Here is a 13,803-nt window from a genome sequence, read left to right as displayed (position 1 = left end):
TGACTGCCTGCAACAAAGAACTATCCAGCCCAAAGTGTTAATGCTGAAGTTGAGAAATCGTAGTCCATGCCACTAGAATTGTCCTATCGTATTATCTTAATTATCTTAATAGTTGATAGAGTAAGTCATCTCACTTTACTTTTCATCTTTAAGAATGTCCTGATTATTTTTGGACCCTTGCATTTCCATATAAATTTTAGAATCAGTTTGTCATGAAAAACTTAGTATTTTGATTGGAATTTCATTGCAGCTATATATTTTGATGAAGAAAATTTCCATGTTATTATATTAAGTCTTCTTATTCATACATGATATCTCTATCAATTTAGTTCTTTGATATCATTTAATAAACCTTTATAGTTTTCTTATTAAAGGGCAAGGGCTTGCAAATATTTTGTACAAGATTTGCTCTCTTGACCAGGTAGCTGTGAGGCATTTAATAGGCTGTGTTCCTCTTTTGGGCCTTACTTCCCTTAGTGAAAAATTTGTCATTTGGAATAGACCATCTCTAGCAGGCTTTCGAGCTGGAGATGACATGATTCAAATGATAGAATTAAATTGAAAACTTTCTATGCATAAAACACAGGTAGTCCACCAGAGGGAGCCCTTCTGTGTTTCTTTTTCTCAGGCCAGTTGCCAGTTGGCTCTGAAGATACTACATCAGCTACTGATAGCTACACATGTTAGAGCACAGACCTCATTTTTTCAGGGCGGAGAGAAAAAGTGACTCCCTGGTATCTCTTCAATCACAGTCTTCCGCATAAGAAATTCTGCTTTGGTCTTTGGAAGATATTACTTGTTTCTGGGTGTGGAAATACAAGAAGCATATTTTGGACTTCAGAGGAAATTTATTGATCATCCAGTTCAATTCCTTCACTTAACAAGTGAATAACCTATGATTTAGAGACACTTTCACTTTCCAAAGGACAAACAGTTTGTGAGAGGGCTGAGACTGGAACTCAGATCCATATTTTTCACATTATGGTTGAGGCAATGGAGAAGGAGAGTAAGCAGTGGGTATTAGTGGTGGGGTGGGGGTAGGGATTTTGTTTAATTTCTAAAGGATTGAGAGGTGGGTGCTCTGTGGATTCCCAAACATTATGCACAATATTGTACATGTATGTGAGTGTGTGTGTGTTTGTTTGTGCAAACACATTCTATACTTTGGATGGAAATGGAACTTTTGCTGAGATTGTTGGCTTCTAAGAAATAGAATTGGGCTTCAGTAAGCCAGCCTTTACTTACAAAGTAGAATACCTTTAACTGACATTAGAGATTAATTTATATTTTGAAATCATTTGAAAATACTTGCCTTGGTAACTTGATTACCAAAAATTTAAGTTATCTTTTAGTTTATTTATCTTTAACTTGATTAAATGATTTTGAGACCTCATTTTTTTCTTATCAACTCAAAACTAACCTTTCAAATAAAGTGAGTTGTTAGATGTTCTTTTCAGAGAAGATGAAACTCAACTTCTCTCTGTTAGTCATCCTTTTTCAAGTCTACTGTGGTTGTTTTGAAATACTTCCCCATAGTACTCTTATTATTTATGATTCTCCTGGTTCATCTTGATACAAACTTTCCTTGTAAACTGTAGACATTTTAAAATTCTTTATTTCTGCACTTGCCTTATCTATAAGATCTTTATTGTTTATTTGGGTTATTTTTCCTGTGGCTAACATGGACAAGATCTTATACCTTTATTTTGGCTTAAATAAATAATAAATGAAAATAAAAAGTCATTACCTACTGACTTCTGTGTCAGCCTTAAGAACTAGAGTTCTTACATTGCTTTTTCAGTGCAATGCAATGTATCTTTCTCTAGCAAGATAACAGAAAAAGATGCTCTGAGAATACGTATTTAATTACTTCTTTTGCTTATCAGGTATGACCTAGATCAGTTTAAAGAAAGTCAGGCTGTATTTAGATTTCTATGTGCTTGTCCAAGGAGTGATGATGTTGATACCTGGGGGGATAAAAACAGAGGAGTATCAAAGTGCAGAATGAGAACACCAGGGAAGCTTTCTGTCTCCTCCAAGATGGATTTTTAGACTGAAGCTTCAATCTCAGTGTGAACCTTTTTTTTTTTCTTTTTCTTTTTTCTTTTTTTGCTTTTTTAGGGCCACACCCTTGGCATGTGGAAGTTCTGAGGCTAGGGGTCAAATCAAAAAGTGACTGTTTGTTTTTTTTTTTTTTTGGTCTTTTTAGGGCCACACCTGCAGCATATGGAGATTCCCAGGCTAGGGGTCTAACCGGAGCCATAGCCACCGGCCTACACCAGAGCCACAGCAACTCGAGATCCAAGCCATGTCTTCTTCCTACACCACAGCTCATGGCAATGCTGGATTCTTAACCTACTGAGCGAGGCCAGGGATCGAACCGAGTCCTCATGGATACTAGTTGGATTCTTTACTGCTGAGTCATGATGGGAGCTCCAAGGATTAATCTTTTATTAGAAATAGTTCTGAAAATGAACACTAGGCCAAATTATTTTTGTGCTAACGTTTGTTTCCTTGGCAAGTGTTACTGAAGGTTTAACTATCAATAATTTCTATTTGTACACTTAGCACCTGTAAATTTTAGCTAGAGTTATGAGGCAGTAAGAATTTTGAGCTGGTTGAAAGATATGGCTTACCCTAGCATTAGAGTATCTTTAATAATGAAAATGAAATGACAGTACAAGGCTGCTTTAATTAATTTAAAAATGTGTCACATGTTTCATTCCTGTTTTTCTTCATAAACTTCATTTGATGGGCATATAATGAATGAATGTTTTTTTAAAAAATTAGGTCTGGAGTTCCCGTCATGACTCAGCAGAAATGAATCTCGCTAGGATTCATTGGAACTCAGATTCGATCACTGGCCTCGCTCAGTGGGTTAAGGATCTGGCATTGCTGTGAGCTGTGGTGTAGGTTGCAGAAGAGGCTGGGATCTGACTTTGCTGTGGCTGTGGTATAGGCCAGTGGCTACAGCTCCAATTCGACCCCTAGCCTGGGAACCTCCAAATTCCCTGGGTGTGGCCCTAAAAAGACAAAAAAAAAATGAAAAAGAAAGAAGAAAAAAGAAAAGAAGAAAGTCCTCTTTATATTAAAAAAATAAAAAATTATGTCTGGTTGGGTATAATTAGTCATGTGTGGTGATTTATGTATGAATTCATTTTCTGAAGCTTTGGAATTATATAAATTCTCAAAGATACAAGAAATGGGGACTGTTGTTAAAATATTGGGGTCTCCTGCTGACTGCAATAATAGAGATTTTCTTCTTGGTTTTTAGATTTCCTCCTTCCTCACCCCTGAAACCATACCCAAAGAGGCCCCCATATCAGAAGGATGTTATTAAATTTCCGGAATGGAATGATCCCCTACCAGGCACTTCACAGGAAAATATCCCGGTGAGGCCAGTTGTGATGGTAAGTGATATTATAAAGACAGAGAACTAGCAGCAGGAGAAATAAGAAATAGTCTGTGATGAGTTTTTCTGTCGGTCCCTGGCTAACAATGATCTGAAAGCACTTTAAGACAGTATCTTATCTGCCAATAGCTGAGAGATGGGTGAGAAAGGAAGGTTGGCTTTTGTGTTTTTTCACTCTTGCCTATTGACACTTTGAATATATGATAGCTATTTTCATATTTTTGACTGAGCATTCTTCTCTTAAAACTCTCTTAAAATTTCCTTTTCGTCATTGTTCTATACTTTGTTCTTCTCCCTCTTTGTCTCCTCTTCCTGAACTTCGTTATAATTATTTACCAGTTGAAAGTGTAGAAGTTGGGGCATGGAGTATTGTGGAATGAGCTCTTATACAACATATGAACAAAGGTAGCTTCTGTTAAGCCCATTTAGAATAAATTACTTTTGGGGGAACATAGTTTTCCTTGAAATACCCCCAGTAGAAGACTACCAAGATTGGGATAATGCTAAAAAAATAAAATGCAGACAGAACCTTTTTTTTCCTTTGAAAAATATATGGTGTTTTTTTCATCTTTTAAAGTTTTATTGAAATACAGTTGATTTACAATGTTGTCTTAATTTCTCCTGTACAACAAAATAATTGAGTTATGCATGTACATACATCCATTCTTTTTCAGATTCTTTACCCATACAGATTATCACAGAATATTGGGTAGAGTTTCCTATGCTATACCGCAGGTCCAGTATATGGCCAGTTATTGCATATACCACAGTGTGCATATGCCAATCCCAAACCCCTAGTCTATCCCTTCCCCCACCACCTGTCCCCTTTGGGAACCATAAGTGGTTTTTCAGAGTCTGTGAGTCTGTTTCTGTTCTAGAATAAAAAAGTTCATTTGTATCCTTTTTTAAGATTCCACATATAAGTGATATCATATGATATTTGTCTTTCACTGTCTGACCAACTTGACTTAGTATGATAATTTCTAGGTACATCCATGTTGCTGCAAATGGCATTACTTCATTCTTTTTTATGGCTGAGTAATATTCCATTGTATATTCGAACCACATCTTTATCCATTTCTCTGTCAATGGGAGACAAAAACTTTTACAACAGTTTTAAGAATTGTACTAACACCAATGTTTGAAGTTACTCTAGTCTCAAAGGCCTAGATGTTCAGTTCATATGTTTGCAAAGATATCTTGTAAATATTTTTAGGCAGTGTGCTTGAAAGAAAAAATTTTTTTTTGTCTTTTTAGGACTGCACCCTCGGCATATGGAGGTTCCCAGTCTAGGGGTCTAATCGGAGCTACAGCTTCCAGCCTATGCCACAGCTACAGCAACGCAGGATCTGAGCCGTGTCTGCAACCTACACCACAGCTCATGGCAACACCAATCCTCAACCCACTGAGTGAGGCCCAGGATCGAACCCGCAACCTCACATTTCCTAGTTGGATTCATTTCTGCTGTGCCATTACGGGAACTCCAAAAAAATTTTTTTGAAGTTGTACTGTGTCTCGGTTTGGTGAGAATAATTAAGCAGCTTAGGCTTTATCAAAGGTAATACAAGAAAAAGAGTGATACCTGTGACAGAAATGCAGACTACATATGATCTTGCAGATTTGTCAGGGACAGTGATGAATTTTATTTTAAATATTTGATGGTAAATGTAGGTTGTATTCAGTGGAAGTGTTTAGGAGGCAGATGGAGATAATGGCCCTGTAACTTAGCTGAGAGGTCATACTCGAAAATCGCTAGTTTATTCATTCAACAAAGGTTTATTGAGAAGTTCCCATTGTGGCACATTGGAAACGAATCCAACTAGTAAGGTTGCGTGAGGTTGCAGGCTCGATCCCTGGCCTCGCTCAGTGGGTTAAGTATCCCGCTTTGCCGTAAGCTGTGGTGTAGGTCACAGATGAGACTCAGATCTGGTGTTGCTGTGGCTCTGGCGTAGGCCGGTGGCTACAGCTGCGATTGGACCCCTAGCCTGGGAACCTCCATGTGCCGTGAGCGAGGCCCTAAAAAGCAGAAAACAAACAAACAAACCCCACAAAAACAAAACCAAAAAAACCCCAAAAAACCCCAAAGGTTTATTGAGTGTCTGCTGTGCCATGCTTTGTATTGGGTTCTACAGATGCAGTCGTAGGTGATAAATGGTCCTGAATTAACAGAATCTTTTATTACTTAGTACTTGTCTCTGTGTGACAACTTCAAATCAATTCAAACAACATTAAGTACCTGCTATGTATGAGACACTACTAGGTAACAGAAATATGAGAATATGCCCTCAAGAAATTTAGTCTTGGGAGTTCCTGTTGTGGCTCAGTGGTAACAAACCTGACAAGTATCCGTGAGGATGTGGGTTTGAGGATCCAGCAATGCTGTGAGCTGAGGTGTAGGTTGCAGACTCGGCTTGTATCTAGTATTGCTGTGGTTGTGGCTGTAGCTGTGGGGGGTAGGCTGGCAGCTGTAGCTCCAATTCAACCCCTAGCCTGGGAATTTCCATATGCTGTGGGTGCAGCCCTTAAAAAGAAACAAAAAAGAAAAATAAAGAAAAAAAGTGGAACTACTCCAAAAAAATGAGCGAGCAAAGGGTATTTGAAGACTATTTAATTCATTACTAATGAGGAAAACTTAATTAAGTTCTAGCTAATAGTTCCTGTACTCGAGGAAATTAAAACATAAACTCCATGAGATCAGGTTCATTTTTTTTCCCCTAAACATTTATATTTCGGAGTTCCTCCTGTGGTGCTTGTCTGGCTTGTCTCTGTGGAGTTGCAGGTTCTATCCCTAGGTCAGCACAATGGGTTAAGGATCTGACATCACCACTGCACTGGTATAGGTCACAGATGCGACTTGGGTTTGATCCCTGGCCCTGGAACTTCTATGTGCCTCCGGGGCGGCTGAAAAAGCAAAAAAAAGCAAAAAAAAAAAAAAAAAAATTGTATCTATTTATTTATTTATTTCTGCGTTTTAGGGCTGAACCTGTGGCATGTGGAAATTCTCTGGGTAGGGGTCGAATAGGAGGTATAGCCGCCAGCCTACACCACAGCCATAGCAACACGAGATCCGAGCTGCATTTGCAACCTACACCACAGCTCATGGCAACATCAGATCCTTAACCCACTAAGAGAGGCCAGGGATTGAACCTGCATCCTCATGGAAACTAGTTGGGTTCATTCCTGCTGAGCCACAACGGGAACTCCTGAACATTTGTATTTAAACACATAATATAATCCCATCCCCATCAGTAGAGTTGTTATTCAACAGACATTTTTTCATTATAAAGATCATCTAATATTGTTTATACAAAAGAGGTACAGTCTCATATTAAACTAATGTGTTTTTACATCATTGATATAATGATTTCCCTTTTCTGCTTTCCTTGGTTCTGTGAAGTGGTAATATTCCTGGTGTCACCTCTAGGAAGACCAGGTGCTTATTAGCATACTTCCATGCACCGATGACTGTGTCTTTTTTCTCTTCTATTTTCAGTTCTAAGTTTTCGGCCGCCCGAAGTGGTACATCAGTGTCTCAGATTCATCATCCATTTCCTCCAAAGCTTGTCACGTCCCTGATCATTTGGGTGTCTATTTCTGATAATGTTGTTCTTGGCTTTTCTTGTATTTCCCCTTAAATTAACTGGTGGAAGTTTGAGCCCTGCACTTGTTAAAACTCCACTAAAGCTTGTCCAAAGACCGAATGGCAGAGCAGGATCTGTTTCCCCAGTTGGGCCTCAGTGCGGGTTTTAGATGCTGAGGTTAGTAGTCAATAGAGAAACAGTCCATCTTTCTGACAAGATTGCCGCTCATCTTCATTTCTTCTTATTTCCCTCTTTCTACCTCTGCCTCCACCTTGCTTTTGTTATTTTTTTGTTTGTTTTTGTTTTGTTTTGTTCTGGCCTTTCTTCTCTCTTGTCTAGCCATTATGTAAAATCAAATGAAGTGCAGCAAATAAAAAGATTGTGTTTGCTGAGAGGCAGTGTAATGAGGAGAGTAGGAGTGTGGGCTCTGGAGACAGACTGCTGGGTTTGAATCTTGGCTCTTTCATTTATGGGCCCTTCGAGCTTGTTTCTCTGTTTTATTCACTGTGTTTGTGGCTCAGTTTTCTTTTTTGGTGAAAGTAGGATGATAACACCTCTCTGGGGTAAGGTTGTGAGAATCAAGTGACTTCATATCTGTAAAGTGTTGCGAATGGTGCCTGACACAGGTTTTCAGTAATTGTTAACTGCTATTGCTATTATTAATGTGTTTACTAGAATTGTTTACAGGCAGAGACAGAAGAAAAAACTATTCATAAAATCATCCAGAGAGAATTAATATTAACATTTTTTGTGTGTTTTCCTTTTTTCCATGCAAGACTTTAACACCAAAATGAATTCAAGCTGAGCTGTTTTGTAGCCTGTATTCTTCACTTAGAACAGTGTATTCTGTCCATTTTTTCATGTTGTTAAACATTCAACATCATTTGAATTTATTTATTTTTGGCTGTGGCCATGGCATATGGAAGTTTCTGAGCTAGGGATCGGGCCTGTGATATAACAAAGACCTGAGCCACTACAGTGACAATGCTGCATACTTAACCCACTATGCCACAAGGGGACTCCCCCAACATCATTTTTTTTCTATGAATGTGATCTTTTTTTTAATGATTTTTATTTTTCTATTATAGTTGATTTACATTCTTTCAATTTCTACAGTATATCAAATTCACCCAGCCATACATATATATACATTCTGTTTCTCACATTATCTTCCATCATGTTCCATCACAAGTGATTAGATATAGTTCCCTGTGCTATACAGCAGGATCCATTGCTTATCCACTCCAAATGCAATAGTTTGCATCTACCAACCAAACATAATTTTTTTAAAAAAATGAGAGTATAGTTGATTTACAATGTTGTGCCAATTTTTTCTGTACAGCAAAGTGACCCAGTCATATACACACATATATATATACATACATACATTCTTTAAAAATTTATTTATTTATTTTTAGGGCTGCACCTGTGGCATAGGGAAGTTCCTGGGCTAGGGGTTGAATTGGAGCTGTAGCTGAGGCCTACACCACAGCCATAGCAACACTGGATCCGAGCAGTGTTTGTGACTTGTGGTATTTGTGACCACAGCTTGTGGCAATGCTGGATCCTTAACCTACTGAATGAGGCCAGGGATTGAACTCTTATTCTCATGGAAACTACATCTGTTGCCTAACCAGCTGAGCCACAATGGGAACTCCCACTTTTAAATTTTATTTAATTTTATTTTTTCCTTTGTCTTTTTAGGGCCACACCTGTGGCGTATGGAGGTTCACAGGTTAGGGGTCTAATCAGAGCTACAGCTGCCAGCTTATGCCACAGCCACAGCAACTCGGGATCTGAGCCACATCTGTGACCTACACTGCAGCTCGTGGCAATGCCAGATCCTTAACCCACTGGGCAAGGCCAAGGATCCAACCTATGTCCTCATGGATGCTAGTCAGGTTCATTACTGCTGAGCCACAGTGGGAACTCCCAGTTTTAAAAAAATGTTTTTATTGTAGTTGATTTACAATGTTCTATCATTTTCTTCTGTATTTTTTTTTTTTCCCCAGTCCTGGTCTATCCCAGGAGATTGGATATAGCTCCCTGTGCTATACAGTAGGAACTTGTTGTCTATCCATTCTAAATGTAATAGTTTGCATCTATTAACCCTGAACTCCTAGTCCATCCCATTCCCTCTACAATCCTCCTTGGCAACCACTCCCAGTCCATCCCATTCCCTCCCTACTCCCCTTGGCAACCACAAGTCTGTTCTCTATATTTGTGAGTCTGTTTCTGTTTTGTAGATAGGTTCCATTTGTGTCATATTTTAGATTCACATATAAGTGATATCATGTGGAATTTGTCCTCTTTCTGACTTTACTTACTATGAGAATCTCTAGTTGCTTCCATGTTTCTGTAAATGGCATTATTTCATTATTTTTTATGGCTGAGTAGTATTCCATTGTATATTATGTACCACATCTTAATCCATTCATCAGTCAACAGATATTAGGTTGTTTCCATGTCTTGACTATTGTGAATTGTGCTGCATTGAACATAGGGGTACACGTATCTTTTTGAATTACAGTTTTGTTCAGATATATGCCCAGAAGTGGGATTGCTGGGTCATATGGTAGTTCTAAATTTAGTTTTCTGAGGAACCTCCATACTGTTTTCCATAGTAGTTGTTCAAATTTACAACCTCCATGCTGTTTTCCATAATAGTTGTTCCAATTACATTGTAGGAGGGTTCTCTTTTCTCCACACCCTTTCCAGCATTTGTTATTTGTAGACTTATTAATGATGGCCATTCTGACTGGTGTGGGATGATGCCTCATTGTAGTTTTGGTTTGCATTTCTCTAATAATTAGTGATGTTGAGCATCTTTTTAATATCTGCATTATGTCTATAAAGAATTATAGTTTATTTATCCATTCCTTTATTGTTAGATATGTACCATTTTTCCAGTTTTTCAGCATGTGTAGAAACAATGTTATGAGTGGCATCTTTACAGATAAACAGTTGAATATATTCATGAATATTTAAAAAAAATATCTTTCGAAAGTGAATTTAATGCTTAAAATATATTCACAAATCCTGCTGTGGCATGGTGGGTTAAGAATCTGACTGCAGTGGCATGGGTCAATGTGGAGGCTTGGGTTTGATCCCTGGCCTGGCACAGTGGGTTAAAGGATTTGGCATTGCTGCAGCTGTGGCATAGGTTGCAGCTGCAGCTTGCATTCAATCCCTGGCCCAGACATCATGGGTACAGCCATTAAAAAAAAAATTCACCTACCCTTGAGAACTTCAAATTTCTTTGACAATTCAGCAGTTCTGCAAAAGCAAAACCAAAAACCACATCAAAAAACAACTTTCCAGCTCATTTTTTCCCATTAATAAGATTTTTCTGTAATGTCACTTCTGCAAATAACTGTTATAGAAACTCTTTGTGGATTATTTATGTTTTGCCTTTAAAAGTTCAAAGTTCCCTTCTGTAATTACCAAAAGGATGTTTTAGACATCTGGTAGCCTAAAGATGAGAAGGGAGATGTTAAGAATGTTGAGGTAGTAAAGCTGTGTGACTTTGAGCAAATTACCTAACCTCTCTGGGCTTTAGTTTTCTTCTTACCTTTTCCAGTTGTCTTTGTGGAGCTCTTGTTTTTTCCTGCCTTCTTCAGATGCCTAAGATATGGGGATTGCTATCTAATGTTGTAATTATTTGATCTTTCCTTATAAAAAAATAGAAAATTCTTGAAAGTAATAGACCTTATTGTTATTTTATTTATTTATGATTTTTGCTTTTAGGGCCACATTCACGGCATATGGAGGTTCCCAGGCTCGGGGTCTAATCGGAACTGTAGCCGCCAGCCTCCACCACAGCCACAGCAACACCAGATCCGAGCCACGTCTGCGACCTACACCACAGCTCATGGCAATGCCAGATCCTTAACCCACTGAGTGAGGCCAGGGATCGAACCTGCAACCTCGTGGTTCCTAGTCGGATTCATTTCCATTTCTGTTGAGCCATGACTTGATTGTTATTTTAAATGATCACTTAATTTGGACAGTGTGTGAATTTGGAGAGATGGTCCTCAAGTTAATTTTGAATTAATAAAATGTTATTGCACTGCTACTTCACTGATTGTTTGGTACTTCCACAGGAATAAATAGCTAGTGTCAGGCATATTGCCATAGTCCTTTTACAATTCTTGAGTATTCATTTGAAGAGTCATACTTTATTATTCTGCAGTCCATGTAAAAAGTTAGTTTATACTTCTGATTATTTTAAATCAAATCAAAAATAACTGAATCAAAGACATTTCTCATAAAACATACCACTGTCTGTTGAAATATTTATTCCCTCTCTTTTTATCTTATCCCTCTCCCACCCCAATTAGAATTCTGAGATGTGGTACAAGCGTCACAGTATTGCTATTGGAGAGGTGCCGGCTTGCCGTCTCATCCACCGCAGACAGCTGACAGAGGCCAATGTGGAAGAAATATGGAAGTCTATGACATTATCATAGTATGTGCATTTGGTATTAATGAGAACTTTTTTAAGTGTTGTGTTTTTTCTGTTTTGCTTCTCTACTGCTCTGAATATTTAATTTTGTGAAATTATGTATAAAAATCTCAACTTTGATTTCCAGGCATGCTGTTTAACAAACATAATTTAACTGAGTCCTAGAAATTTTCTATTGTCATTTATATAATGGTTGAGAATAGAACTTAAAAAATTTTTTTTTTGGCGCTGGACCAAAATTATCTAATGTTTAATTGTTATTATTTTTAAAATGTAGCTATAGTTGATTTACAATATTGTGTTAGTTTCAGCTTTTCCATTATAGATTATTATAAGATACTGAATATGGTTGTCTGTGCTCTTTAGTAAATCCTTATTGTTTATTTTATATGTGCTGGTGTGTATATGTTGATCCCAAACTCCCAAGTTGTCCCTCCCCTTCCCCTTTGCCCTTTGGTAACCATAAGTTTGTTTTCTGTGTCTGTGTGTCTGTTTCTATTTTGGGAATAAGTTGATTTGTATTATTTTTTTAGGTTCCACAAATAAGTGATATCATATATTTGTCTTTCTCTGTCTGACTCACTTCATTTAGTATAATAATCTCTAGTTCCATTCCTGTTACTGCAAATACCGATATTTCATTCTGTCTTTCTTTTTTTTTTCTTTCTTATGGCTGAGTAATACTCTATTGTGTGTGTGTGATATATCACAGTTTCTCTGTCCATTCTTCTGTTGATGGACACTTAGGTTGCTTCCATGTCTTGACTTTTGTGAGTGAGGCTGCTATGAATATTGGGGTGCATTGTCTTTTTGAATTGAGTTTTCATCTTTTCTGGTTATATGTTCAGGATTGGAGTTGCTGAATCATACAGTAGTTCAATTTTTAGAACTTCCAGGCTGTTTTCCAGAGTGGCTGCGCCAATTTACATTCCCACCAGCAGTGTACAAGGGTTCCCTTTTCTCCACACCATCTCTAGCATTTGTTATTTGTAGAATTTTTGATGGTGGTCATTTGGACCAGTAGTTTTAATTTGTTTTTCTCCGATAATAAGTGATGTCAAAGTTCTTAAACTTTCTAGCTACACTAAAATCTTAAGCTTAATGAAACATTCAGTGGAAAACTTGGTCTCCTGGATATTTGATGTATAATAAGTAATTAAAGTTAATAATATCATAGCGAGTTTTTTTTTATTCTTTAAAAAGATATACTAGTAGCAGTTTCTCATTATTGAATAAGCTAGTTTTTGTTCTAATATTTTATTTATAAAATCATTTTCTTGGCATTCAGTGTGTTATTAAATTAGTGAAGCAAAAAGTTAATGAGAAAAGAATCTCTTTTAAGTTTGTGTTCTGGTTTTTTTTTCTGTCTTTTTGTCTTTTTAGGGCTGCCCTGAGGCATATGGAGTTTCCCAGGCTAGCGGTCAAATTGGAGCTGTTGCTGCCGGCCTATGCCAGAGCCATAGCAATGCCAGATCCGAGCTACACCTGCGACCTACACCACAGCTCATGGCAATACCAGATCCTTAACCCACTGAGCAAGGCCAGGGATCAAACCTGCAACATCATGGTTTGTAGTCGGATTCGTTTCTGCTGCGCCACGATGGAAACTCCAAGTTTGTTTTCTATACTCTATTTCTAACCCTTTGCTCCACAAAGATTGGGTGAGATGCATAAAGCAGCACATTTTATTTTTTTAATTTTTAACTTAATTTAATTTTATTTTGTCTTTTTAGGGCTGCACCCTTGGCATATGAAGGTTCCCAGACCAGGGGTAGAATCGGAGCTGTAGCTGCCGGCCTATGCCACAGCCATAGCAACATGAAATCCAATCCTCGTCTACAACCTACACCATAGCTCAAGGCAAAGCCAGATCCTTAACCCACTGAGTGAGGCCAGGGATCCAAACTTGTGTCCTCATGAATACCGGTCAGATTCGTTTCTGCTGAGCCACGACGGGAACTCCAAAACAGCACCTTTTAAAGATTGATCTTTTATGGTACTGGTTCTTGGCCAGATAATGATTTTTTAAAAGTGACTAACTAATTATTATTTATCTTTTTAGTTTACAGAAAGTCCTTGGCCTGGATTCCTTAGAAGAAGTTTTAGACATTAAACTCGTCAACTCCAAGTTCATCATCCATAATGTATACAGTGTGAGCAAGCAGGGGGTTGTTATCCTTGATGACAAGTCAAGTAAGTGCATAAAAGCCCATTTTCTTCCTGGTTGACCCAATATGTTGGCTGCACAGGTCCTATTTGACTCTTCCATAAACCTCACATAAGTTTATCCCCTCATAATATATAACCTTCTCTCACTGCCTAAGACCTTTTTTATTTTTTTAACC

The 13,803-nt window shown here is 37.9% G+C and overlaps 1 protein-coding gene across 8 annotated transcripts in view; it reads left to right on the top strand.

Moving 5' to 3' along the window:
* DEPDC1B (DEP domain containing 1B) overlaps positions 1-13,803 on the top strand; it is a 91,356-nt gene that overhangs the window by 30,003 nt on the left and 47,550 nt on the right. For 7 of the 8 annotated variants that reach the window (XR_014831378.1, XR_014831377.1, XR_014831375.1 and 4 more), the window contains 3 exons: positions 3,275-3,410; positions 11,334-11,461; positions 13,521-13,651. Coding sequence is in view for 4 of the 8 variants with exons in the window: in XM_003133987.7 (XP_003134035.6) it covers positions 3,275-3,410; positions 11,334-11,461; positions 13,521-13,651 (395 nt within the window). In the remaining 4 variants the exon portion in view is untranslated. The remainder of the gene's footprint in view (positions 1-3,274; positions 3,411-11,333; positions 11,462-13,520; positions 13,652-13,803) is intronic. The other variant, XM_013982691.3, reaches the window with a different exon arrangement.

The sequence above is a fragment of the Sus scrofa genome, chromosome 16 (genome assembly GCF_054392235.1).
Source record: "Sus scrofa isolate SSC_HxYL_T2T_F1_AM1 chromosome 16, Sscrofa_HxYL_maternal_Yorkshire_Landrace_v2.0, whole genome shotgun sequence".
NCBI classification, from domain to species: Eukaryota; Metazoa; Chordata; class Mammalia; order Artiodactyla; family Suidae; genus Sus; species Sus scrofa.
This window is presented reverse-complemented; position numbering and strand designations above follow the sequence as displayed.